The following is a 26,138-nucleotide window of genomic DNA, read 5'->3' on the forward strand; positions in this document are numbered from 1 at the left end:
AAGGGGCGCCCAAGCTTTAGATATTACCTGTGATGCAACTCAGCACTGTCCAGGCTTAGTAATATAATAAATGTCCACCAGAGCACCTACTCAATGGTAACAAACTATTTTAAGCTGGGATCCTCAATGTGACAACACCCCCACCCCCCAATATACAGCATGTTGATGTATGTGACCTTAATTACATTCTTATGTAGCCTACTTCTCTGGTGAGCATATTGGCCTGCTTTGCAAGTGAACCCAATGATCCATGATTTAATTATGCACATAAAAAGTTATTAGTTCCAGAAATAGCCAGTGGAAAAGTGAATCACAAAAATGCTTTCCATGGGTCGATCTGTTCATTTATGAGTGAAACCCCTCAAAGCCGGCTTATTAACAACAATCAACACATTTATTGAGAAAAGCGTTGATGGGAGAAATGCATTGGTGTCTGCAGCACTTTGATCCTAGATCCTGAGGGTGGATCTCAAACATACTGTATAAAGCAAAGCAAGCAAAACAGGCTCTCAAATCAAATGAAATAGAAGTAATTTAGCAAGTATTGGCACCTTTGATTGACAAAAAAAAGAAAAAGATAGGAAAAGACAACAATAAATGCATAAAGACAAGGAGAGTCTGTGTTTCTGTTGTTTGGCTTCATCTTCTAGATCATTTAGATCGTTTAACCATTTTACCATATTTCATTCATAACACCATATTATATCATTTTAATACACATCAATAATTCTTCCAACTTCCCCATTTCCACACTTGTTTTTCGACAGTGTTGCAAAGAAAGAGAACGGGTCATTGCGTGAACGATGTGCGTTTCCACAAGTTATATAAAAAAAAAAAGCCATCGTCGCTCGACTTTGGAAGAGCGCAGAAGGACTATGGCTGCGAGTGGGGCGGGTGACGTGGAAAGGAGCGAGGAGGGGGTGTTGGATTGTGCTCATGCAAGCATAGATATCTATAGAACACTATAGAACACTAGATAGCTTAAGGCGGAGTCACCAGCGTCACTGAACCGCCGCCATCTTGCTCCAGTCAGCCTTGAGTGAGAGTGAGTGAGCTGCACAGACAAAAATACTCATAACTCGCTGAAATATTGACGGATTTCCAAACGGGTTGGATGCTATAAACATCAAATATGTAGTTATGATACTGCATACTTATAAAAAAGAATTTTTTTAAAGATGTTTTTTTTTACAAACCGCTTGAATCATAGCCAGGTTAATAATGCTTGTAATAAACCAAACCGTTTGTAAATCCGTCAATATTTCAGCGAGTTATGAGTATTTTTGTCTGTGCAGCTCACTCACTCTCACTCAAGGCTAACTGGAGCCGGATGGCGGCGGTTCAGTGATGTCGCTCTCCATTGGCCGGCAGCGCGGGCAAGCTATCTAGTGTTCTATAGATATCTATGCATGCAAGGGCTCGATGTGACAGTGTGGGTGTTCTGTGCTGCTGGTGGGAGGGAGGGGGAGTGGTAGAAGGGGAGGGATGTGCTTTGTTGGTTGGGGACTGAAGGAGTCAGAGACTGTGCTTCATGTCGTGCATCCGACAGGACAGTATTAGGTCTTTAGCCACTTGATTTTAAACCAAGTGTGTGTGTGTGCATTCTATTCTTTGGGGCCATCGTTTATGAATTCCTGATCACGGTTGTAACATATAACTTCTATATTGGCAAGTCCAGGGCTACAAGATCTGATAGTGTTTTTCCACGAGGGATTGGGATGAGACTATATGACCCAACATATAACAGAAATATAAAGCACATATAAATCTTTATTATTATTATAATTTTTTTTAAATGGCATTGGTTGTGGATGTGCATCACTCGACACACCATGTAAAGCACTTGGAGGCCGAGTGCAGAGCACTATATAAATCCATCCATCCTGTCGTCATGACAATCGATACAATTACAAAAGGAAGGGGGGGGAGACTCACACATCAGAACTTAAAAAGGGAAATTCTACCCTAAAACTAAATACACATACAGTGTTCCTTTGACCTTTGACAATTCAGTCAGTGTTGGGAAAGCTCAATTCTATATGAGACCGTCTGGACCAATAGTGTGTTTTGTTGTGCTCGCCGGTATTGATCAGAAAATGTACCCATATCTTCAGAAGATTACACATGGCACTGTCACAGAGTTGCCAACGTTCTCCTGCTAATTATCAATGTAGCAACTCTGTAGATTAAACCACAAATCATTGTTTATGACTTCATATTCGTAGATTCATATTCCCAAATCTAGAATCTAGTCAGAACTGTCAAAGATCATAGAGATAATCCTTTTTAAGGTGGCTTTTCCCTTTAAAATTGAAATGCCCATTTAGCCTTTTTTATGACGGCGTACAATACGCTTTGTTTTTTTTTTACAGGAAAAAGGATTAAAAAACAGTTATAAAAGAAGGTACTTTTGAGGCAAACAGAGTCTTTGAGAAGAGATTGGACTTGGGTTTTGTGCTCCTTTGGTAGTAAACAGCATCCCAACCCCCCCCCCCCACCCCCCCCCCCCCCAGGTACTGGACAGCAGGAGAGAGTCACGGCATCGCAGCTAAAAATAGCTCTTGAATTGTCCAATACGGTCCTGTGGTCTCTGTCTCGCTGTTCATGAGTTTCCCCATTGTCTATCTTTGCCTTCGGCCCATGTTTGGTTTGTGGATTATTGTTGAGTGTTCTCTGGGCTCCCTGTATCACGTGATGAGGCAGCAGTTGATGCAACGGGGTCCCAGTCTTCTCTTCAGGGCCCCCTTCTTCCTCTTGGGGGTCAGGATAGCTATTATGGCCTCGTCAAACACTGTTTTCAGGCCCTTCTGGGTCAGAGCTGAACATTCCACGTAGCAACACGCGCCAATCTGAGGAGGAAAAATAGACGGGCTGTCAGGAAAAATAACCAATACAAATGACTGTGCATAACAGTTGCATGTGTTGTACACAAAGGCCTGCTGCTGACACATGCCTAGCTACCTAACAAGGCATGGCTTTGGAGGCATTCTGATGCGTTCTGATTAGGGATGGGTACCGAATTCGGTACTTTTAAAGTACCGAACCGAAACACGTCGGTACTACAGAGTATCGATTCAAGTGAGATACCGAAAAAAGAAGAAAAAAAACGTTCACACGCACAATATATGCTTACCTAGGATTTGACTTGATTCAACAACAAAGCAGTCGGAGCAATGGCAAGCCGAAAACGGTCGAAATTGTAGTTATTTGAAGTTTGGATTTTTTTTTTGACTGAGGTAGGTAAATAAAATTTTTTGAGACTAAAGTACAGAAAAAAGGTACCGTTGGGTACCGGTATCGATTCACAGGTACCGGTACCGTATCGGTTCAAATGTGAAAGGTACCCATCCCTAGTTCTGATTGAGAATGGCGTTGTCAAATTTGGCGTAGGTTCCGCCCAAAAACAACGGCCGCCTATTGCTCCTTTAACAGATATTTATATTTAAAACCTTCGAATATACCGGACAATATGAAGGGCAGATGATGTATGGACCGCAAACCGAGGAGCTATTATGCCTAAGGTAGGACTGGGGCCTTGTCTTATTATTATTATTATTATTATTATTATTATTATTATTATTATTATTATTATTATTATTATTATTATTATTATTATTATTATTATTATTATTATTATTATTATTATTATTATTATTATTATTATTATTATTATTATTATTATTATTATTATTATTATTGTAACTGAGGGGTACAATTCCCTGACTGTATTGATAAGTATGGTATCATTAAACCACTACCGTCTTATGCACTTTAATTACTGGCCATACAGTACATGATATATATAATGATGAACACTTCCCACAATGAAATCGGTTCCACACAAAGTTGTAATTAAGTATTTATTGCAGCAAAAGGTACATAATATACTTCTCTATTTCACTTTGAATGCGCTTATAAGGCAAAGGAATGTGCGTAGGCAAATCAATAACGAATGTCCATTCTCTGGTTACGCAGGAGGTAATTATACAACCTGAATCTTAGGGAATTATATCTATGGTACACTAGTAATATAGCGGGAGATACTGGAAGGGTCCCCCCGGTTGTAAGCCAGCAAGGGTAAAGGATCTGTCGGTAATAGAGTCTGGGTCAACGATGATAAAGAGACTCCGAGTACGGGAGACGGTGCAATAAGATCTTGATCCACAGACGAATACAGCTGTTCTCCGTAGCCTGTAGCTCCACAGGGAAGAAAGCTAGCCTGCCTCAGGCTTCTGAGGGGCAGACTCGACGTATAATATATAATAATAATATAATTTAGGACCTGCTCCGAGGTCACCATTTGGCACACATGCGAACCATGCATACAATGCGTATCTGCGATTAACCCATCCCGTCGTCCTTCCCCCCCAAGGGCAGCCGGGAGCAGACAGGCGCCACGTGAGCCGCGCCAGGGGACCAATCCAAGTGCTCCTGTCCGTCTTCGTCAAGGACGCCACAGCGTTAGCGATCTTGTTGTTGTGCATGTTTTTCCATTGGGTTTATCTTATCGGGGGGGGAAACCCTTGCGAGCACGGGGAGAACATGCAAACTCCACACAGAAAGGCCTGGGAGATACCCCACCTGGGTAACTGGCATCATGGAAACCTGGTCCCCAAGCGGGATTCGAACCCTGGACCTTCTTGCTGTGAGGCGACAGTGTTAACCACTACACCACCGTGCCGCTACCACGTGGCTCCTCACAGGGTAAATCCCACACACGTGTGGGCGTCGGCGATTCTCCGCTCCATTAATCACAGGACCAAAAGCAAATATAATCCAGCCGTAAAGGGCTATGCAGTCGTCGGGTAGATAATCCAGTGTACATGTCCACACGGTCCTCGTCTAGGGCTCCTCGGGTGAAAGCGCCATGATAAGCAGCCCAGCCTGGATAAGCACTCTAGCTGATACGAGGAAAACGTTGGTGATGCTGGTCACTGTAGAACTTTAGCCGCACGATACACTATACACAAATAGACTATTACTGACTTAATAGAATATGTCGCACTCGACGGTATAGCGCCAAACTCTGACACTTCAGTTATTAATTCGCACGCGGTCTCAATGCTCTATTTGGGGCCAAACAGGCCATACTTCACCGCACGTAGTATCGTGGGTGAGGCTTCAACTTATTGGGTAACATACTTCTGTATTCACCTGCGCCGTATTTATACGCTTAGATGAATAAACTAGTACCAGCTTTATTCCCGTCTCATATCCTTGCGCAATACCATTCATGTCCAGGCATGTCCCCGGCAGTGACTTTGAACCTGACTTTGGAGGCATGGCCTTGGCGCCTGTGGACCGCTGTCCAATAGGAGAATGAAATATTATGGTCTGTACTAGGCTAAAGGGATATTCCGTGTATATGTACAAGGAATATACAAGGGATATCAAACGATATACAAATATTATGCAATATATATCAATCAATAAATATATATATTCGGTTTAATCTGATCCTTTGTAACAATTATTATTATTATTATTATTATTATTATTATTATTATTATTATTATTATTATTATTATTATTATTATTATTATTATTATTATTATTATTATTATTATTATTATTATATAGTGTCAGTCCTGTATCAAAGGCAATTGTATAAACATGTATTAAAAAAAAAAGAAGAGGAACCTCAAACCCCAGTAGCAGGGTGACAGTGTTTCAACAATGGGGGGCGGGGCATACTGTAATCATGGATTGTGCCTAGCTGCTTCGGTCCGGGCGTTCCGCGTCAGCTGGTCTTAAGTGAACACGGAATGTGCTGCGGTCTTGGATACATATTAAGGGGGAAGTATGTACAAGGGTCTGAATTCCAGCCATTTCAAGAATTGAATTGCATTCCTATAGAGACATTCCAGGCCCGGTTCAAACCCCCCCCCCCTCTCTCTCTCTTCTCTATCTTTCTCTAACTATATATAATATATAAACTTTTGTATAGCACCTTTCATACAAGAATCGCAGCCCAGAGTGCTTCACAGCAGTAAAAAAAGACTGACAGAGTGCAGACATAAAATTAGGCATAAAATAAGCATAAGTCACATAATTTTTCATATTAGGATCTAACTATCTTAATAGGCCTCTTTGTTTACGGTTTGATTGTCACTGATAAAATAGACATACAGTAATAAAAGAGTAAAATAGTGCAGTGCAATAAGATAGTTAGGAGCAGTGCAATGAAATAGTTACAAATAGCCATAAATGAGCATAGAAATGCATGAAATTGGCAGGAAGTTTCAAGTTTCTTTAATAGTTGTCATACAGAAGTACAGAATACTTTCATACAAAATGCTTCTTACTGTTACGCTCCAGAGACTGTGCTAGACAAGATAGTATCAAATAACATAGTATAGCATGTAATTTAGAAGTAGAAAATGAGGTCACAGTGTTCAGTATAGACATATGTACAATGTTCGATGCAGAATAGACGTAACTGAGTTACCATATAATATCCAATACTATGCAGTGTACTTGTTACAAAGGATCAGATTAAACCGAATATATATATTTATTTATTGATATATATTGCATAGTATTTGTATATCGTTTGATATCCCCTGTATATTCCTTGTACATATACACGGAATATCCCTTTAGCCCAGACCATAATAGTTCATTCTCCTATTGGACAGCGGTCCACCGGCGCCAGGGACCGGCCTCCGGAGTCAGGTTCAAAGTCACCGTCAAGACGTGTCTGGACATGCCCGGCCTTGCCCAGGGATACGCGACAGAAATGAGATTGGAACTAGTTTGTTCACCGTGCGTATAAATACGGCGCAGGTGAATGTAGAAGCCCCTTACCCCTTCGTCCTTTTAGTATGTTACCGATAAGTTGAAGCCTCACCCACGATACAACGTGCGGTGAAGTATGGCCTGTTTGGCCCCAGAATAGAGCATTGAGACCGCGTGCGAATTAGTAACTGAATTGTCAGAGTTTGGCGCTATACCGTCGAGTGCGACATATTTCTATTAAGTCATTAATAGTCTATTTGTGTATAGTGTATCGTGCGGTTAAAGTTCTACAGTGACCAGCATCTCCAACGCTTCCTCGTATTAGCTAGAGTTCTTATCCAGGCTGGGCTGACCACATGGCGCTTTCACCCGAGGAGACCTAGACGAGAACCGTATGGACATGTACACTGGATTAATCTACCCGACGACTACATAGCCCTTTGCGGCTGGAATATATTTGCTTTGGTCCTGTGATTTATGGAGCGGATAATCGCCGACGCCTGCACGTGTTGGATTTACCCCGCGAGGAGTCAAGTCGAGTCGGCGCCTCAGAGAGCCTGAGGCCGACTAGCTTTCTTCACTGTGGAGCTACAGTCTACAGTCTACGGAGAACAGCTGTATTCGTCTGTGGATCAAGAGGCTACTGCACCGGCTTCTGTACCTGAAGTCTCCTTAGTCATCGTTGACCAGACGTCCTACTACCGACAGATCTTCTACCCCCCCCGCTGGCTTACTACCAGGGGGAACCCCTTCCAGTATCTCCCGCTATATTACTAGTGTACCATAGATATAATTCCCTAAGATTCAGGTTGTATACAGGGTATCTGCAGGTTTAGCCCAGTCAGATTTAAGGCTTTTTAAGACTTTTTAATGCCACTCAGAATTAAATTTAATACCAATTTCACGATAACAAAATGGCAAAAATCATGGGTACTCTCAGTACTCATTCAAGGGTACTACGACTATGCCTGCACCTCATGGTACCAAAGCACCTCAAAGGCACTAAAAACAAGATTACAAACATCACAAAACAAACTGGTCAGACTACTGCTTAACCTCACTCCTAAAACCCACTTTACCCCTGCCCACATTCAAAACCGCTCTTAAAGAGCACCTACGGGAGACTGCAATTCGAAACTGGCCACCGTAAATGTCCAACCCCCCCCCCCCCCCCCCCTAATGTGTACAGTCTCATCCCCATCATATATATATAATATTTTCTGTTAGGATCTCTGGGTAACAGTACTGTATATTATTTGCATATCGTATATGTCACAAATGTAACAGTACTACAGTATAACCTGTATGTCCCTATGCCATAAATGTCATGATGTCATGTATGTTTTTACTGTATTTATTTCTGTATATTTTATTTCATTTTTATTCTATTTTACTCTACTTATCCTAGGCAACTTGATTGATTTGTGTTATTATTCTAATTCGTGACCTGTCCTGTCTAAATGTTTAAATGTTGAGCGATTTGCAGTGTCAAATTTCCCACGGGATAATAAAAGTATTTCTATTCTATGTTGTGTATGTCAATATGAATTGAAAATGGGGGACCCTGATGTAAACAAGACAAACGTCTTTCTCTGGTCTGCATCCCCTTATTATTGTGTGTATTGAGCTGTACTGTATTGTACACATTCTGCAATCTGTTAAATAAAGTTTTCATTCATCCAGTTGTTTTGTTTTTGTGGTTTGGTTGAATGAATACTTTATTTAACAGATTTCAGAATGGGTACAATACAGTACAGCTCAATACACACAATAATAAGGGGATGCAGACCAGAGAAAGACGTTTGTCTTGTTTACATCAGGGTCCCTCATTTTCAATTCATAGTGACATTTATGACATGCACAACATACATGACATCATGACATTTATGGCATAGGGACATACATGTATATATTACTGTTACATTTGTGACATATATGATATGCAAATATACAGTACTGTTACCCATAGATCCTAACATATATATATATATATATATATACATATGATGGGGAGGAGATGTACATTAGGAGGGGGTAGGTGGGTGGTAAAAAATAACATAGGGTGGGGTGAAGCTCTCACTCTCATCAACACAAACGTGTCCTTGCCCTTGTTTACATCCGTGAAGAGATTTTTTGGATGCAAGAAGCCAATCCAAACCTGGCTATGTAGGACGTTTTATCTTTTCCACACGTGAATGTTTTAGCGACTTCAGAGTCAGGGAACCTCGCTTGAAACACCTCTCCTAGTCCCTCATTTCCATTGTAGGACTGATGCTTTGCGACCGTATTTAGAACCCACAGTACCTCAGCTTCAAGGGTTGGCGTTAGCCGAACGTTACCCGGACAGGTTGTAATTGGTGGTAGACCTACCTCAGCAGTTGATGTGGACGGCGTCGAAAAGAAATTTGATATTGAAGTTGTCTGCAGGCGGGTTTTTGTAGAGGTAACATGCTTAGCGCTGTGCATGTGTGACTCGACTGCTTTTATTCCCATCGTTCCCAGTTTAAAATCCTTTTTGCAGAGTTTGCAGCGGGCCTCGTACATGTCTTTCACTGGGACCAACGGTGCAAACAGAGGGTTTTCGAACCAGTTCTCATTAAATTTGCACTTTCCCATGTTAAATTAACGAGTGCAAATAAATACAAATCAATTAAACTAAACGTCAGCGTTATCGCTACGGCTTGAATAACGTGTTCTATAGATATCTATGAACGTGTTACCTATGCTCCGGTGTTCTGAATTTGCTCCCGACGGCGACACACATTAAGGACCACATTAAGGTTCCGCCCCACTGCGTACCGTTTGCGTGAAAGAAAGAAAAAAAAGCCTGATTTATCTCCCGTTAATAGTTTCCCCCCAGATTTCACAATGAAACATAAGATGACATGGCATGTTTTTAAGACCTCCGGAAGTCGGATTTAAGACATTTTAAGACAAATTAAGGCCTTAATAGTTGATAGTTGAATTTAAGACTTTTTAAGACTTTTTAAGGTCCCGCGGACACCCTGTGTATAATTACCTCCTGCGTAACCAGAGAATGGACATTCATTATTGATTTGCCTACGCATATTCCTTTGCCTTACAAGTGCATTCAAAGAATAATGTAAAGTATCCTATGTACCTTTTGCTCCATTAAATACTTGATTATACCTTTGTTTGGAACCGATTTCATTGTGGGAAGTGTTCATCATATTCATATATCGTGTACTGTATGGCCAGTAATTAAAGTACATAAAGCGGTAGTGGTTTAATGATACCATACTTATCAATACAGTCAGGGAATTGTACCCCTCAGTTACAATTGGTCCTTCGAGCCGGAGGGTAACTAGTGTAATATTAATATAGTGGTATTAATATTGACATGGCCTATGATGAACACTCCACAAAACGGTTCTCCTAAAGTAGATCGCCCGCAGCGTAGACGGCAGACACCTCAGTACTTAGAGGATTACGTTGCCAATATACTACCTAGCCTTCTACAGACGGTAAACGCGGAAAAAGTAGATAGTAAAATTATGTCCGACCCTATCGCCCAGGTTACCCCGCCAATAGAGGCCCTAGTGGGTTCTAATGTAACTGACCAAGCTCACGGTAGGGACCAGGAGGGACCTGACACGACTTTACCCCCCGCCAAGACCGAAGAAGTAGTCCCCGGAGAGCTCCAGGATAAAGACAGCTCTCCAGGGATGGAACTCTACCCGCTACAAGAAGAGGAGAGCACCCCGGAGATGGATCTCCAGGACTCGCCACAGGAGAACAGATCTCCAACGAGTACTGCCAGGAGCGGATCACCTCAACCAGCGTCTTCCCCCAGCGAGGCGGACAAGATGCTGGCACAGGCATTCCTCGCCAGCCTAGCAGCCTCAACAGAGCGCGATCGACTCCAAGCACTGACGCTTAGTGAGCGCGAACATTCTTCCATGGAAAGAGAACGCCTTCAAGCGCAGCAACGGAGCGACGAAGATCGTATACGTCTAGAGATTAGACGCCTTCAGGCGGAAGAGAATATGGCAAGGGACCGGGCCGACGCCCAGCGCGCCGCTGCCGGTGCCCAAAGAGAAGCAGAGCGCGACATCGCTCTCACCAAGCGCGAAGCCGAGCGCGACCGATTACAAGCGCAGATAATGGAGCAGCTGATCGCCAGGGCGACACCCCCTCCCTCCGCACGGGGTTCCAGGGCCTCGTCAAGACACGGGTCAAGGGCACCCTCCCCTACCCGATCAAGCGACCCTGAGCCCGACCACCAGAGAGAGCCTATACCCCCCTCCGAACTCCTTCCCCGACCGGTCCACAGCGGCTCTAGCAGCACTCGACCAAAGATATGGACGCATATGGGATTACGTAATACAAGATAAGGCATATTGACCGCCTACCCCCAGCCACAGACAATCGCTCACTAGATGACCTGTCTATCAAGGTACAATCCCTGGTAGGGATGCTGGGGGCGCAAAGAGAAAAGGGTATGCACGAACTGTACGCAAACTCTAATGTCGAGAGGATTTTAGAGAAGCTTCCGCCCGCCCGACAAGAGCGCTTCAGGCGGCAAAGAGACCACCGTGATCCTAACGGTCCCGAGCCATCCCTCCTAGACCTAGCCGACTTCCTGGCGAGAGAAGTCAACAGCCTACGGTTGGATACGTTCATGCGGAGCACCCCAAGCTCCAGAGAGGGACCTAGGAGAGCAAACGATGGCCGAAGATTGGTGACCGTCATGCACCAATCAGAATCAGTACCGAGCAGCAAGAACCACAGTACCCCCTCGATGAAAGAGAAGTGGAAGATGGTGTGCCCGTACTGCGAGAAAGAACACTGGTTGTCACAATGTGACACGTTCAAGAAGATGACCGCCGACGAGGTGGGTCAATGGATAAAGTCCAACCGACGCTGTTACCGATGTGCGCGCAGTCACATGGCAGCCGACTGCCGCTTAAAGAAGAGGTGTAGTCGGTGTGACGGAGCCCACCTAGATGTCCTACACGACAGTAACAGAAGAAAGCCTGCACCCTCAAGCAGCACAAAGGCAAGTGTTATGTACATTGACCCCGCCAGCAGCGGGGGCGCCCGAGTGCTCTTAAAAGTGGTCCGCGTAACACTGAGTTACCAAGACAAGGTCATGGACACTTACGCCGTCCTTGACGACGGGTCAGAGAAGACCCTTCTCCTCGCGTCCGCTGCGGCCCAGCTGGGGCTGCGGGGGAGCGAAAACCAGATGACGATTCGGACAATAAGAAGAGATCTAAAGACGATAAAGGGCGAGAATGTCTCCTTCACTATCGCAGCAAGCGGGCAGCCAGAGAGACGGTATAGGATTACTAATGCTTTCACCAGCCAAGAAATAGGCCTGTCGCAGTACACCTACCCCATCGCCAAGCTGATGGATAAATATGTGCACCTGCGTCAACTACCTATCCCGCTCATAGACGGTGCCACCCCGACCCTGCTGATAGGCTCCGACCATGCAGACCTCATAGTCCCGATAGACCGGGTCCACACAGGGCCCAGAGGCTGTCCTGCAGCAGTCGAGACCCGCCTAGGATGGACATTACAAGGCCCCCTCGCTAAGTCTCTTAACCGAACAGCAGCCACTAGCTGCCTCCACTCCAGAGTGACAGAAGAAGACACCACCCTCCTACAGCATGTCGAGAGGCTATGGACACTAGAGACAATGCCCTTTAAGAACGAAAAGAAAGACATTCGTTCCAAGGAAGACATTTATGCTATAGCCCTCCTCGAGCGGGGGACAAAGAGAGTCAAAGTCAATGGAGTGATGAGATACGCAACTCCACTCCTGAGGCGAGAGGGTATGCCTACCTTCCACGCCCCAAAAGAAGCGACGGAGCGGTATCTATTGAACACAGAGCGGCGCCTAGCCAGAGACCCCGCTCAAGAGACTGTGTACCGCGCTGAGATTAACAAGCTAATCACAGCGGGACACATAAAGAAAATTGACATTAAAGAGGCCGATCAGACGACCGAATCATGGTACGTGCCGCACCACAAAGTCCACCACAACGGCAAGGATCGTATTGTGTTCAACTGCAGCTACCAGATCGGATCACAAAATCTGAATAAAGAGCTCTTGCCCGGCCCAACACTCGCCCCCTCTCTACTAGGCGTGTTACTACGTTTCCGCCAGGACAAGGTGGCCATCAGCGGCGACATCAAAGGGATGTTCCTGCAGGTGAGACTAGTGGAGGAGGACAAGCCCCTGCTGCGGTTCCTATGGAGAGAGAGGATCGGGGATGAGCAACCAGCCATCTATCAATGGGAAGTCCTCCCTTTCGGAACCACATGCAGCCCATGCTGTGCTACGTTTGCACTGCAAAAACACGTCGCAGAGGACCCAGCAGCTGATGAAGAGGTCCGACAAAGTGTAGGAAATAGTTTCTACGTGGACAACTGTCTGCAAAGCGTCTCGACGCCAGAAGAAGCCGAGGCCCTTCTACTCAAGCTCCGCGCCTCCCTGATCAAAGGCGGCTTTGATCTCAGGCAGTGGGCCAGCAGCGACCCGCAAGTATTGCGCAGCCTCTCCCCCGAGGACAAGGCAGCAAGCAGCGAGACCTGGATGGCGACCATCCCAGGAGAAGCCCAAGAAATGACATTAGGACTAGTCTGGCGCTTCAAAACAGACTCGCTCCATTATAAACACACACCCCTGACCAAGGAGCAGGGAAGGTCGACTGCACTACCGACCACCAGACGGAGTGTATACAGAACACTCGCCAGACAATATGACCCGTTGGGATGTATTCTACCTTACACCACCAGGGCAAAGATGATTGTAAGAGCGTTATGGGACAAGGACCAGGGCTGGGACGACCCCATACCCGAACACCTTGCATCCACATGGAGAGAGTGGGAGACGGAACTCAGCTCACTCCCAGGTGTTAACGTGCGCCGCAGCTACTTCCCACCCACAGTGAGGCCGGAGACGTGCCAGATGGACCTGCACGTCTTCAGCGACGCCTCCGAAGTAGCCTACGGTTCGGTGGCCTACTTGCGTGCCCGAGAGGAGGGAGGAGAAATACATACTGCTTTCATCCTGGCCCGCTCAAGAATAGCCCCACGAAAGCAACAATCTATCCCGCGTCTAGAGCTCTGCGCAGCCCTAGCAGGAGCGCAACTCGCCACGTTAATCCAACGTGAACTCACCATTCCGGTGCAAAGAACAATCTTGTGGTCAGACTCCACGACAGTACTCACATGGATCCGGTCTGATTCGTGCAGATACAAGGTCTTCGTGGGAGTCAGAGTCACAGAGATTCAAGATTTAACAGAAGTAGCAAGCTGGAGGTATGTGGACACAAAACACAACCCAGCTGACGTCATCACCCGGGGAATGTCCCTGGATGACCTCACCCGTCACAACCTATACAGTGACGGGCCAGAGTTCCTCAAGCTCCCGGAAGAAGAGTGGCCTACACCCACCCCACGGGAAGCGAGTAAAGAGGAGGCTGAAAACAAGAAATCTATGTTCTGTGGATTGAACACACTCGTCTCCACAGACCCCGACATAGACGATTGCCTCACCCTAGAGAGTGCGCAGTTAAAGACATTCCTGTGGCACCACCCAGAGGTTCAGCTCACTACTGACATTACTGCAGCTGACTACGAAGAAGCGGAACTTCTTCTACTACAACGAGCCCAGAGAGACTCGTTCCCCGATGAGCTAGACTGTCTACAGGGAGCAAAGCCCGTCCCATCAGACAGCAGACTGCTCCACCTAGCCCCCGAGAGCGACGCCCATGGTCTCATCAGAGTGGGTGGTCGTCTGCGGAGAGCTCCAGACTTACCGGATGACGTCAAGTACCCGATAGTCTTAAACAGCCGACACAAGGTCACAGAGCTGATCATAAAGAAATACGACGAGGATGTGCATCACGCCGGGGCAGAGAGAGTCTTTGCGGAGATCAGACGTCGTTATTGGATACTGCAAGGGAGAGAAGCAGTGCGGCGCTTCCAGCGAACCTGTCTAGACTGTCGTAAGTGGCGAGCGCAGCCCAGTATACCCCGGATGGCTGACCTACCTCCCTGTCGCCTCCGACTCGGCGACAAGCCTTTTCACTCCACCGGTATGGACTGTTTCGGCCCGCTGTATATAAAGAAAGGAAGAGGAACCGAGAAGCGGTGGGGTATTGTATTCAAATGCATGACCACCCGAGCGATGCATATAGAACTCCTTCCAACCATGAGCACAGACTCATTCCTTATGGCCTTCCGAAGATTCACATCGCGGAAAGGTAAACGTCTATATTATTGTCTGATCACGGGACAAACTTCAAAGGCGGAGAAAGAGAGCTGAGAGAGAGCTTCCAAGCTATGGGCCCAGAACTTAAGACCCACCTCGCTCCATACCAGATTGACTTCCAGTTTAATCCCCCGAACGCACCTCACTTCGGTGGAACTTGGGAACGAGAAGTACGTTCTATAAAGACAGCCCTGTACGCCGTGCTTGGGGCCCAGACCGTGGCGGAAGAAGTCCTAATGACAGTCCTCACGGAGATCGAGGGAGTATTGAACTCAAAGCCCCTCGGTTACGTCTCAAGTGATGTAGCAGATGTCGACCCAGTCACCCCCAACACACTCTTGATGGGGCGGCTGGACCCCGCGCTACCACAGACAATGTACAGGCAAGTTTTGGAACAGCTTCCTACTCCACTACCTACCGTCTCTACAGACCCGCCAGAAATGGGTGAAAGAGAGAGACAGTTTGACAGAAGGAGCAGTCGTCATGATTATCGACCAGTCACTACCCCGAGCTATGTGGCCGGCTGGCCGCGTAAGCAAAGTGATAACCGGTGCCGACGGAAAGGTCCGAGCAGCCGAAGTGCTCGTCCAAGGGCGGATCTACACCCGACCCGTGGCGAGGCTAATAGAACTGCCAAGGCTCCCCGATACCATCGATGACGACCATGACCCCATGACTTTGTGAACTGACCGACCCCTCACAACAGACATTGAGTAGTGGACAGTGCGGTTAATCTGTCTCTGCTTAGCTAATTAGGTGGGACTAATTAGGGGGCGGCTGTTACAAAGGATCAGATTAAACCGAATATATATATTTATTTATTGATATATATTGCATAGTATTTGTATATCGTTTGATATCCCCTGTATATTCCTTGTACATATACACGGAATATCCCTTTAGCCCAGACCATAATAGTTCATTCTCCTATTGGACAGCGGTCCACCGGCGCCAGGGACCGGCCTCCGGAGTCAGGTTCAAAGTCACCGTCAAGACGTGTCTGGACATGCCCGGCCTTGCCCAGGGATACGCGACAGAAATGAGATTGGAACTAGTTTGTTCACCGTGTGTATAAATACGGCGCAGGTGAATGTAGAAGCCCCTTACCCCTTCGTCCTTTTAGTATGTTACCGATAAGTTGAAGCCTCACCCACGATACAACGTGCGGTGAAGTATGGCCTGTTTGGCCCCAGAATAGAGCATTGAGACCGCGTGCGAATTAGTAACTGAATTGTCAGAGTTTGGCGCTATACCGTCGAGTGCGACATATTTCTATTAAGTCATTAATAGTCTATTTGTGTATAGTGTATCGTGCGGTTAAAGTTCTACAGTGACCAGCATCTCCAACGCTTCCTCGTATTAGCTAGAGTTCTTATCCAGGCTGGGCTGACCACATGGCGCTTTCACCCGAGGAGACCTAGACGAGAACCGTATGGACATGTACACTGGATTAATCTACCCGACGACTACATAGCCCTTTGCGGCTGGAATATATTTGCTTTGGTCCTGTGATTTATGGAGCGGATAATCGCCGACGCCTGCACGTGTTGGATTTACCCCGCGAGGAGTCAAGTCGAGTCGGCGCCTCAGAGAGCCTGAGGCCGACTAGCTTTCTTCACTGTGGAGCTACAGTCTACAGTCTAGGGAGAACAGCTGTATTCGTCTGTGGATCAAGAGGCTACTGCACCGGCTTCTGTACCTGAAGTCTCCTTAGTCATCGTTGACCAGACGTCCTACTACCGACAGATCTTCTACCCCCCCCGCTGGCTTACTACCAGGGGGAACCCCTTCCAGTATCTCCCGCTATATTACTAGTGTACCATAGATATAATTCCCTAAGATTCAGGTTGTATAATTACCTCCTGCGTAACCAGAGAATGGACATTCATTATTGATTTGCCTACGCATATTCCTTTGCCTTACAAGTGCATTCAAAGAATAATGTAAAGTATCCTACGTACCTTTTGCTCCATTAAATACTTGATTATACCTTTGTTTGGAACCGATTTCATTGTGGGAAGTGTTCATCATATTCATATATCGTGTACTGTATGGCCAGTAATTAAAGTACATAAAGCGGTAGTGGTTTAATGATACCATACTTATCAATACAGTCAGGGAATTGTACCCCTCAGTTACAGTACTAATGTACAATACTATATAGTGCAAAGCAGAAATGGGATGAGGTACAATTTAGGTACAATTTACAGTAAGGTGTACGAGTTGTAGTGCAATCCTTCATCAATAAATATAAAGTGTGGGGAGTGGGTGCTACAGTGTGTTTGTTTAAAGTGAGTGTGTGCTATAAAGTGTGTGGAGTGGGTGCTACAGTGTGTTTGTTTAAAGTGAGTGTGTGCGTGTGGATGTGTGTGCTATGTGCGTTTGATGGTTGTTGTTGTGTAGTGTTCATTGTTCGTTTAGCAGCCTGATGGCCTGGGGATAGAAGCTTCTTCTGAGTCTTTCTGTGCTCGCCTTGAGACTCCGGTATCGCTTGCCTGACCGCAGCAGTTCAAAGAGGCAGTTGTTCGGGTGACTGGAGTCTTTAATGATTCTCTTAGCCTTGCCCCTGCACCGCTTGTTGTAAATGTTCTGGAGGGTGGGGAGCCCCCCTCCAATTGTGCGTTCGGCTGAACGTGTCACTCTTTGTAGTCTGCTTCGGTCTTGTGCAGTGCTATTCCCAAACCAGGAGGTGATGTTGCCAGTCAGGATGCTCTCTATTGTACATGAGTAGAAGTTCTTAAGGATCTTCTGACTGACTTGGAACTTCCTTAGGCGCCTGAGGAAGTAGAGGCGTTGTCGTGCCTTCTTCACAACACTGTCAATGTGTGTGGTCCATGTCAAGTCCTCGGATATGTAGGCTCCGAGGTACTTAAAGCTGTTGACTCTCTCAACCGGTGCCCTGTCGATGCTGAGGGGGCTGTAGTCCTTGACCCCCGACCTCCTGAAGTCCACAATCATCTCCTTTGTTTTGCTGACGTTCAGGGAGAGGCTGTTTTCCTGGCACCGTCCCGCCAGGACCTTGACCTCTTCCAGGTAGGCCCTCTCGTCGTTGGCAGAGATCAGGCCCACCACCACTGTGTCGTCAGCAAATTTGATGATTGTATTGCTACTCCGCTGAGCCACACAGTCGTGTGTGTACAGGGAGTAGAGGAGGGGACTCAGAACACAGCCCTGGGGGGCCCCTATGTTGAGGGTGATGGATGAGGAGGTGCAGTTGCCTGCTCTCACCACCTGGGGTCTGCCAGTCAGGAAGTCCAAGACCCACTGGCAGAGGTCATAGTTCAAGCCCAGGTCCCTGAGCTTGGCTATGAGTATGGAGGGGACTATGGTATTGAATGCCGAGCTGTAGTCGATGAATAGCATTCTCACATAGTTCCCCTTCCTCTTGTCCAGGTGTGATGCTGCTGTGTGCAGCACATGGGCTATGGCGTCCTCCGTGGACCTGTTGGGGCGGTATGCAAATTGCAGGGGGTCCATGTTGATGGGGAGGGAGGAGCAGATGTAGCCCTTTACTAGCTTCTCAAAGCACTTCATGGCTATGGAGGTGAGAGCTACAGGGCTCCGGAAGTGCATACAATTCATGAAATTGGCAGGAAGTGCATACAAATATAACTAGCCTATATATTACCGTATTTCACTGCTTCAGACAGACTGACAGACATCACTGTTAGGCTTGGGTGGTATGACGGTATTATGGTATACCAGGGTATTTAGAAATCCAGACGGTATTGAAAATCAATACCGTCCGTCACCGTCAAAATCACAGATGCGCTTCAGTTTCTTTTACAGTGAAACGGAGTTTTGAGTGTAGTGCACACACGCGCCAGCAGAGGGCGAGACCAGTCCTAGTGGAGCGAGTGGGTCACAACGGTGTTCACGTTTTACGGTAATGTTGCGACAGTGCTGTGAAAATACCGTAAAGCGTTGTGACGAGAGTTGGTGTGTGTTGTGGTGCACTAGTGGAGCAAGCAAATAATCCGTCTCTTATTATATGTGAACTAAAGAGTACAAGGTTTACACAACAGCCCCCACCCGCTGTTTTATTGTATTTGTACCATCCTGTACTATCCGCTGTCAGCTGTTTATCTCTCTCTGTGAGCTTGATTAGCTAGCGTTAGCTCACGTTAGCTAGCGTTAGCTAGCGTTAGCTCTGCGGCTAATCTTAGATTACCCTGAACTAAATCAATGACTAGGTTATAAAGCATTCGAGTAGTTTTCACTGCACATAGAAGTAGCCAAACAACGCGTGCATTTCGGGAGCATATGACCAAAACCCAGGCAATTTCGAGCCGTTAAGGAATCAAATAGTCTGCCATGGCTAGGCTACATGCTAACGTTAACGGTGCGGGCTTCTACCATTCTGAGACTGAGAGTGAAAAAACTGATGAAAATGAAAGTCATACCGTCATATACCGTATAACGGGGTATTATGTCATCAAAATATGACGGTGTGAAAAAAAGGATACCGCCCAAGCCTAATCACTGTACATACCTCCTTGGCCAGCTTCTGCCCTTGCTCAGTGGCTATGGGCTTCTCCTTCATGTCGTTCAGTTTGGCAATGGTCTTGGGGTCATCACGCAGGTCAATCTGAAACAGACAGAGACAACAAAAGTCACACTCAATCAGAGATCAATGCGGTGAGCTCAGCTGTGTGGCACAGTTGCGCAGTTGTTAGCACGGTTGCCTCACAGCAGGAGGGTCCTGGGAGCTGAGAGGGGGCTTCCTGTGTGTGGAGTATGCATGTTCTCCCAGTGTCCTCCCACGTCATAAAAGACATGCATGCTAGTTAGGTAGGTTGCACCGATCCGATATTGAAAATGTATTGTATACGTTTTAATTTTGTTTTTAATTTAATTTTAATAATAAATAACAATTCAGTACATTTATATCTATGTGTTAATTTGGTACATTTTGTTTCACTAAGTTAGGAAAGTAATGTTTTAAGTCAAGCCTGAAAAAAGAATGATCCCAGTCTCTTCCACACAGTGAGGCATACAGTTTATTAATTGAACAATGGGCATCGGATCGGTACTCGGTATCGGCCGATACCCAAAGCCCAGGTATCGGTATCGGGACTGAAAAAGTCGGATCAGTGCATCCCTAATGCTAGGTACATACTCCTGCTATGGTCCTTGACCAAAGCACTGGCATTCGAATTCTACTATTCTATTAGACTACGGACACCCACTGCTCCTAAAAAGTTAGGGTGGGTTTAAATCCAGATGACGAATTCCCGGTAACGTTATATGCAAAGAGAAATGCACTCGGCAAAGAAAGAGAATCTCATTTGAATTCCCTATTCTCTAAAAGCAACATTCTGACTGTGCAATGAAGTGTGACCGTGATCCAAAAAAACCCATTGGCTGTCGAACTGTATAACCACATGGCTTCTGCTGCAATGCCACGTCAGCCCACACTTCCTCCTCTTGTGCAAGTGATCTCACAGCCGGCCACAACGGTCCTGTTCTATTCATCTGAATGCAGAGCGCACGCATGCGGCTCATCCCAGCTTGCTCACTATCTCCGTAATAACCAATTAAAACAAACCCAACCACCTGCACACGCCGCTACACTACAGCAACTAAACTCTCTCTCTCTGAGAGCAACCTTAATTAACCTATTTGCTTTGGGTTCGTTTGATTTGCGGCAGCTCGGGTCCCCGGTTATGAATCGATGGGTTACACATCAGCATGCGGCTGAAGAGGGACGAGTGATTTATGAAGGGGGACTGATAAAAGAGCAGTAAATATCAGCTGACAGAAGGATAAATCCCTCCTCCCACTCCATCCTCCTGTACCGCTGTCTGGTTACCAGGGACCAGTTACCACTGCCAGGGGCCACTGGTTTGTGTATATCATGAGAGTCGATATAGGCAAGTATTGAGAGCAAATTTGTAGGCTTTATAGGGATTGCCAACTGGATTCTGAAATCTCTCATTAAAATGACTATTTTCTGTCACCCAGGGTTTGTTCTAAACATCCCTGCTGAAGCTGAAGTCGTTTATATGTAGAGAAAAGCCTATCCAATGAATATCCCTGATCCCATCAGCTGTTTTTCTAAGGGCATTATTAACACAATGGGGACGAACAACGGAGATCTCCGTGTTTCGATTCCAGCCGTTGTGGACAGAAGCACGGATAAATCCGTGGCAAGTTGTTATTGCTTTTATTCCATTTTAATAACCTATTCAAGGTCGCCGAGCGGCACTGCAGATTTACCCTACTCTTTGAATTCGACAAAGTGCAATACCGGCCAGATCCTCTTAGGCCGTGTTCCCTGTGGCCGAACGGTGGACTATTTTTTTTTTTACTTTCAATGGAGTTTTATGTTAGCTCGATTCTGGATCTGCAGCCTGTAGCTTGGATTACGTTTTGCATCGCAGATTTCACCATGCAATAAGGGGATTTATCATCAGCCAATGGACATATCGATCTACCAGATGGCGATCGATAACGGGGAAATGCTCGGGGGTATCCCACCGGACCACGGTAAGATCTTTTTCACGTAAAGTACATCCCGATCGGGCCTTTTGATAGCCATCCAGGCGTTCGGCCTATGAGGCTAATGAGGCTAACGCGGTTATTGGTAATCAATCATCAGAAACGACGTCCCCCGCCCCCCCCTTTCATGCATACATGTGTGAGGATTGTGCCGATCATATGCAGTTTGAGTTTTAACTGGAGCGTATCTATAACCGAAATGCCATTGGATTTAACGTTATTAGCTATTAGCCCATTATCTCGGCTTCCAGGAAATATACTAGACCAAATCCGGTATAAAGCTTATATTCACGGCCAGGGGGCGAAATTAAAGCCAGCCACCCGCCATTGGCGATCAGTTTTTACGTTTGGCGCCTCCCTGGCCTGCCCGTGTGGCGGGCAATCAAATAGTCATGTAAAAACCGAAAATCATGGTCCAATTCTGAGCGGAGTTCTCACTCGCTGTCTCAGCACAGACATGCAGCGCACCGCGCACTGCTCCTCCTACCCCTCCCGCACCTGTTTCTGTATGCTGCATGTAAACAGAGGACAGTCACCGTGACGTTAGTCTAGTCAGAGGGACCTCCGTGAGATAATGTTAGCTACTGTTACAAAATGACCCAGTCAACTATTCACTTTTAGTTTAATACATGAGGCATTGTGTAACGTTATCCAGCCGGCTAGCTACTGATAGCTCCCGACATCAACAACTGCTCCAGGAAGTGTCCAGTGCATAATACCTCCGTTGGCTAGGTAGCTCATGTTAGCCCACGTTAGCTCACTAGTCACTACGAAATGTCCCAGTAAACTAAATAGTTCAGAGGCGTTGTCCCAACGCCATCCAGCAGTAGCTACAGATAGCTCCTGACATCAATGTCCTACAACATGCGTATTCGAGCCCCTGGCTTACATCGCATGAGGGCTGCTGAATAGGGTCCAGGTGCAGCGCAGGAGAATCCTTTCATGCTGAATGTAGAGTTTAGGGTCCAGCTGCAGCGCCGGAGAATCCTTGCTGGAGGCCACTCGAGTATACACACAGACAGTGGAGCTGTTTGCAGACAGCGAGGTGGCGATGTCTCGCAGATAATACAACTACAAGTATGATTATATAATATATATATTTTATTAAAAAAAGTTGGCAGGTAAGAAATATGCTTGGCGGGTAGATTCTTCCCATCTACCCGCCACTGGCCGGTGAGTCAAAAAGTTCATTTCGCCCCCTGTTCACGGCGCTATAAAATGAGAACGTATTTATGACATTTTTTTTTCTTTAAGCCATTTTGAAGGGACGGTTTATGGTCTCAATTCACAATGAGAATGGACAGATAGCAATACTATAAAGTATAGATTTAGCTCTACAAACAGCCCCACGTCTCTTTACATTTCCCGGTCCTCTTGAGATTAATTAGACTCATCCCAGTGGCCGCGAAAGTGTTAAACATTACATAACCACATACCATGGGGATGGGGGGGGGGGGGGGGGGGCAATCCAAATACTTAATGTATTTCCGAACAACCAGTTTATTGAAGGACAAAAGAAATTCTATTTGACAGAGTTTGAATGTGTGTCTGTAGCGATGTTCTCATTGAGGACAGTTTCACTAACTTCAGCTAACTAACTAGTTAGCCCAACAATTAAATCTGGAGTCTGGGGCCATGCCCTCTTTTTTAGCAGGCAAGGGATTATCTAGGGGTTGATATTATTACATTTCTATTTTCTGAATGCCGGACTTGTCGTAATAGTAGCCTAAATTAAGGATGGGAATTTCTAATAAATAGTAATCCATTACTCAAACACATCAAAAACCAGTATAAAAATATATTAATCTGGTTGACACATGGCTAGAGCACATTGCCACTGGGTCTCAGTCTGACTCTGAATCTCCAATAGAAAAGGTGCAGCATATCAACAGTGCAAAGCACATTCATTCAGTTGTAATTGCAAGATTCTGCCGAGAGATTTTGTCCAACCTTAGTGTAAAAAGAAAAAAAAATCCAAATTCAGTCTCAAATTTCTGTTAATCAAGTAGAAGTAGGTGATAATAAACAAGTACTCGATTACTCGAGCCCATCCCTAGCCTAAGTCCATACTTACCAGAGTGCAAAGGAGCAGTAAAGTGCATTACAGTATACAGTATAACATGTGTATATATGGAGTATATATGAGAGAGCTACAGCGTAAATATGCTAAGCTAATGTATGTACAGACATAGCTTTCATATAATTTTGTCCCAGGGACCTACATGTGAGTAGGTTTTTATTAGATATGATATGATTTAGTAGAGTGAAACCTATGATCAGAAAACATTCCTGGAAGGATTAAAAGATAAGGCAACTGACATGAAGAAATATTATTTAAATATTATTTAAATCTAATTTACAAAGGTAAAAATAAATTATTTAAGTTTGACCTATATCAAACCCTGCCCTATTTTCTTGATCCTCCAATCACAACTGTTGCTTCTAAGCAGGGTTATCAGTATCTTTAAGCAGTAATATAACATCTAAGGTTTGTATCATTATTTGAAAACTCATTATTAGGGATGTCCGATATTATCGGCCTACCGATATTATCGGCCGATATCGGCATTAAAATGTGATATCGGAAAATATCGGTATCGGTTTAAAAAAAATTATTTTACATTTCTATAACCTTTATTTACCCAGGCAAGCAAGTAAGTACAAATTCTGATTTTATTTATTGTCAAAAGTATGCATAATGTTGTGTTAATCCCACGACAAGAGATATGTAATGTTAATTACCTGAAATTATTCCATTTTTTGGGGGGGGGGGGGGGGGAACCCTGCATATATCGGTATCGGTTGATATCGGTTGATATCGGTATCGGAAATTAAGAGTTGGACAATATCGGTGTCGGTAAAAAAGCCAATATCGAGCATCCCTACTCATTATACTTATAGTGATGCATCTACACAGTTGTGCAATATTATGAAACCAGCTTGTTTGGAACCTCGTCGTGAGTTGAATTGCAGACCTCTCTTGTGATGAACATCACCAGCTTCTCCCCTACAGACTGACCTGGGTGCCGATGAGCAGGTAGGGCACGCTGGGCGCGTACTCCTGCAGCTCCGGGACCCACTCCTCGCGCACATTCTGGAAGCTGGCCGGGTTGACGACCGAGAAGCAGATGAGGAAGACGTCCGTCATGGGGTAGGACAGAGGCCTCAGGCGGTCGTAATCCTCCTAGAAAGGGGCAAGGCAGTGGGTGAGGCCCATGGATGTGTGTGTTGGGGGCAGCATTGCCAAAATGGGAAATGTTAAAAGTATCGTACCCAAAGGCTTTAAATTATCGTATTTTTGGGGGGAAATAATGGTACATAACCAAGAGAGCAAATAGGCATTCCTTCCTGTGTTCACCACTAATTTTCTTATCTTTTCACATGGATGCAGCAGTAAGTTATGCTACTGATATTAAGTGTCACTAATTATAAAATTATCATACATTATGGGACTTTTGGCATTATTGGTTGTATATTGTACAGAGGGCAAAATTATCGTACAATTGCAATAAACATGGTACAAATACGATAATTATTGTACGTCTGGCGACACTGGCTGGGGAGGGGGGGGGGGTTATCATAGAGGGAGATGGTCAGTGGGGGAGATGTAGAATGGAATGCACTGAGCACAGTGAGAGAGAGAGAGAGAGAGAGAGAGAGAGAGAGAGAGAGAGAGAGAGAGAGAGAGAGAGAGAGAGAGAGAGAGAGAGAGAGAGAGAGAGAGAGAGAGAGATAACAGGCACTGGACTGGAAACCACAGACCAGCTTGGACTGGGGGGCTGTTATGCAAAGACTAGTATTATTAGTAGGGCTGCAACGATTAGTCGACATAATCGACAATGTCGATTATAAAAAATCGTCGACGAGAAATTGTTGCGTCGATTAGTCATTAAAAAGAAATTATTATACTTTTATTTATTTTTTTTGCACTACCTATCTTTGTGAAAGTGGCTTCTCAGCTCTGGTCCAGCCAGCTGAAGACTTCTTAGCTTAACATAACAGACCGACAGTAAGTTTGGGGGAACTAATGGGATAACTGGGGATGTTGTTTGGTCCTGACAAGAGTCTCAAAGCAACTCTGAGGTCTCATGCTCAATGTCCAATCTGTTCCTCTGCTCTGTCTTCAGCTGGACCAGAGCTGAGAAGCCACTTTCACAAAGATAGGTAGTGCAAAAAAAAATATATATATATATATTTTTTTTATTCGACTAATCGAAAAACTAATCGACAGATTAGTCGACTACCAAAATAGTCATTAGTTGCAGCCCTAATTATTAGAGAGACTAACTTCACACACTGCTCACTCTGCTTATCTAGAGGGTTTCTCCATGCACACTGTCAAGCTACTACGCGGTTTTATGAGAATTATGAACAGTTTTAGGACAGGAATGAAGTCGTAAAAATGTGCCATTGGAACTGAGTTATTAAAAAAACTAGGGAATGAGCTGAATTCCCTAGATGACCTTCATTTGTAAGCCCCCCCCCATCTCTCGTCTCTCTGACAGGGAATTTGGCATAACTTCATATTTTGCAGTACTTCCACACGAGTTGAGCAGAAGGCATCACCATGAGACACTTAAGACCAGAAACGCTGCCATCTCCGATAGGCCTCATCCTATTGTGTGATGCGTCAACAGCCAATTCATGTTCT

At 45.4% G+C, this 26,138-nt stretch overlaps 1 protein-coding gene across 1 annotated transcript; it reads right to left on the reverse strand.

Moving 5' to 3' along the window:
- Window positions 1–2,514: 2,514 nt before the first annotated feature.
- On the reverse strand, window positions 2,515–24,667 carry rhoq (ras homolog family member Q). Its single transcript, XM_084321608.1, has 3 exons — window positions 24,507–24,667; window positions 19,479–19,574; window positions 2,515–2,849 (listed from the first exon to the last, which is right to left on the reverse strand). Exons 1-3 carry the CDS (start codon window positions 24,633–24,635, stop codon window positions 2,688–2,690), a joined length of 387 nt encoding a protein of 128 aa, XP_084177734.1. The 5' UTR covers window positions 24,636–24,667; the 3' UTR covers window positions 2,515–2,687.
- Between the last annotated feature and the right edge of the window lie 1,471 nt (window positions 24,668–26,138).

Source organism: Notolepis coatsorum (genome assembly GCF_963971535.1).
Source record: "Notolepis coatsorum genome assembly, chromosome: 9".
NCBI classification, from domain to species: Eukaryota; Metazoa; Chordata; class Actinopteri; order Aulopiformes; family Paralepididae; genus Notolepis; species Notolepis coatsorum.

Excerpts from the sequence above, each read along its gene's own strand:
- rhoq (XM_084321608.1), bottom strand. The coding sequence starts at position 24,635 with ATGACGGACGTCTTCCTCATCTGCTTCTCGGTCGTCAACCCGGCCAGC. Across the intron at positions 19,575-24,506 it reads ACCTGCTCATCGGCACCCAG|ATTGACCTGCGTGATGACCC; the intron begins GTCAGTCTGTAG and ends TGTCTGTTTCAG. Across the intron at positions 2,850-19,478 it reads GGCAGAAGCTGGCCAAGGAG|ATTGGCGCGTGTTGCTACGT; the intron begins GTATGTACAGTG and ends TTTCCTCCTCAG.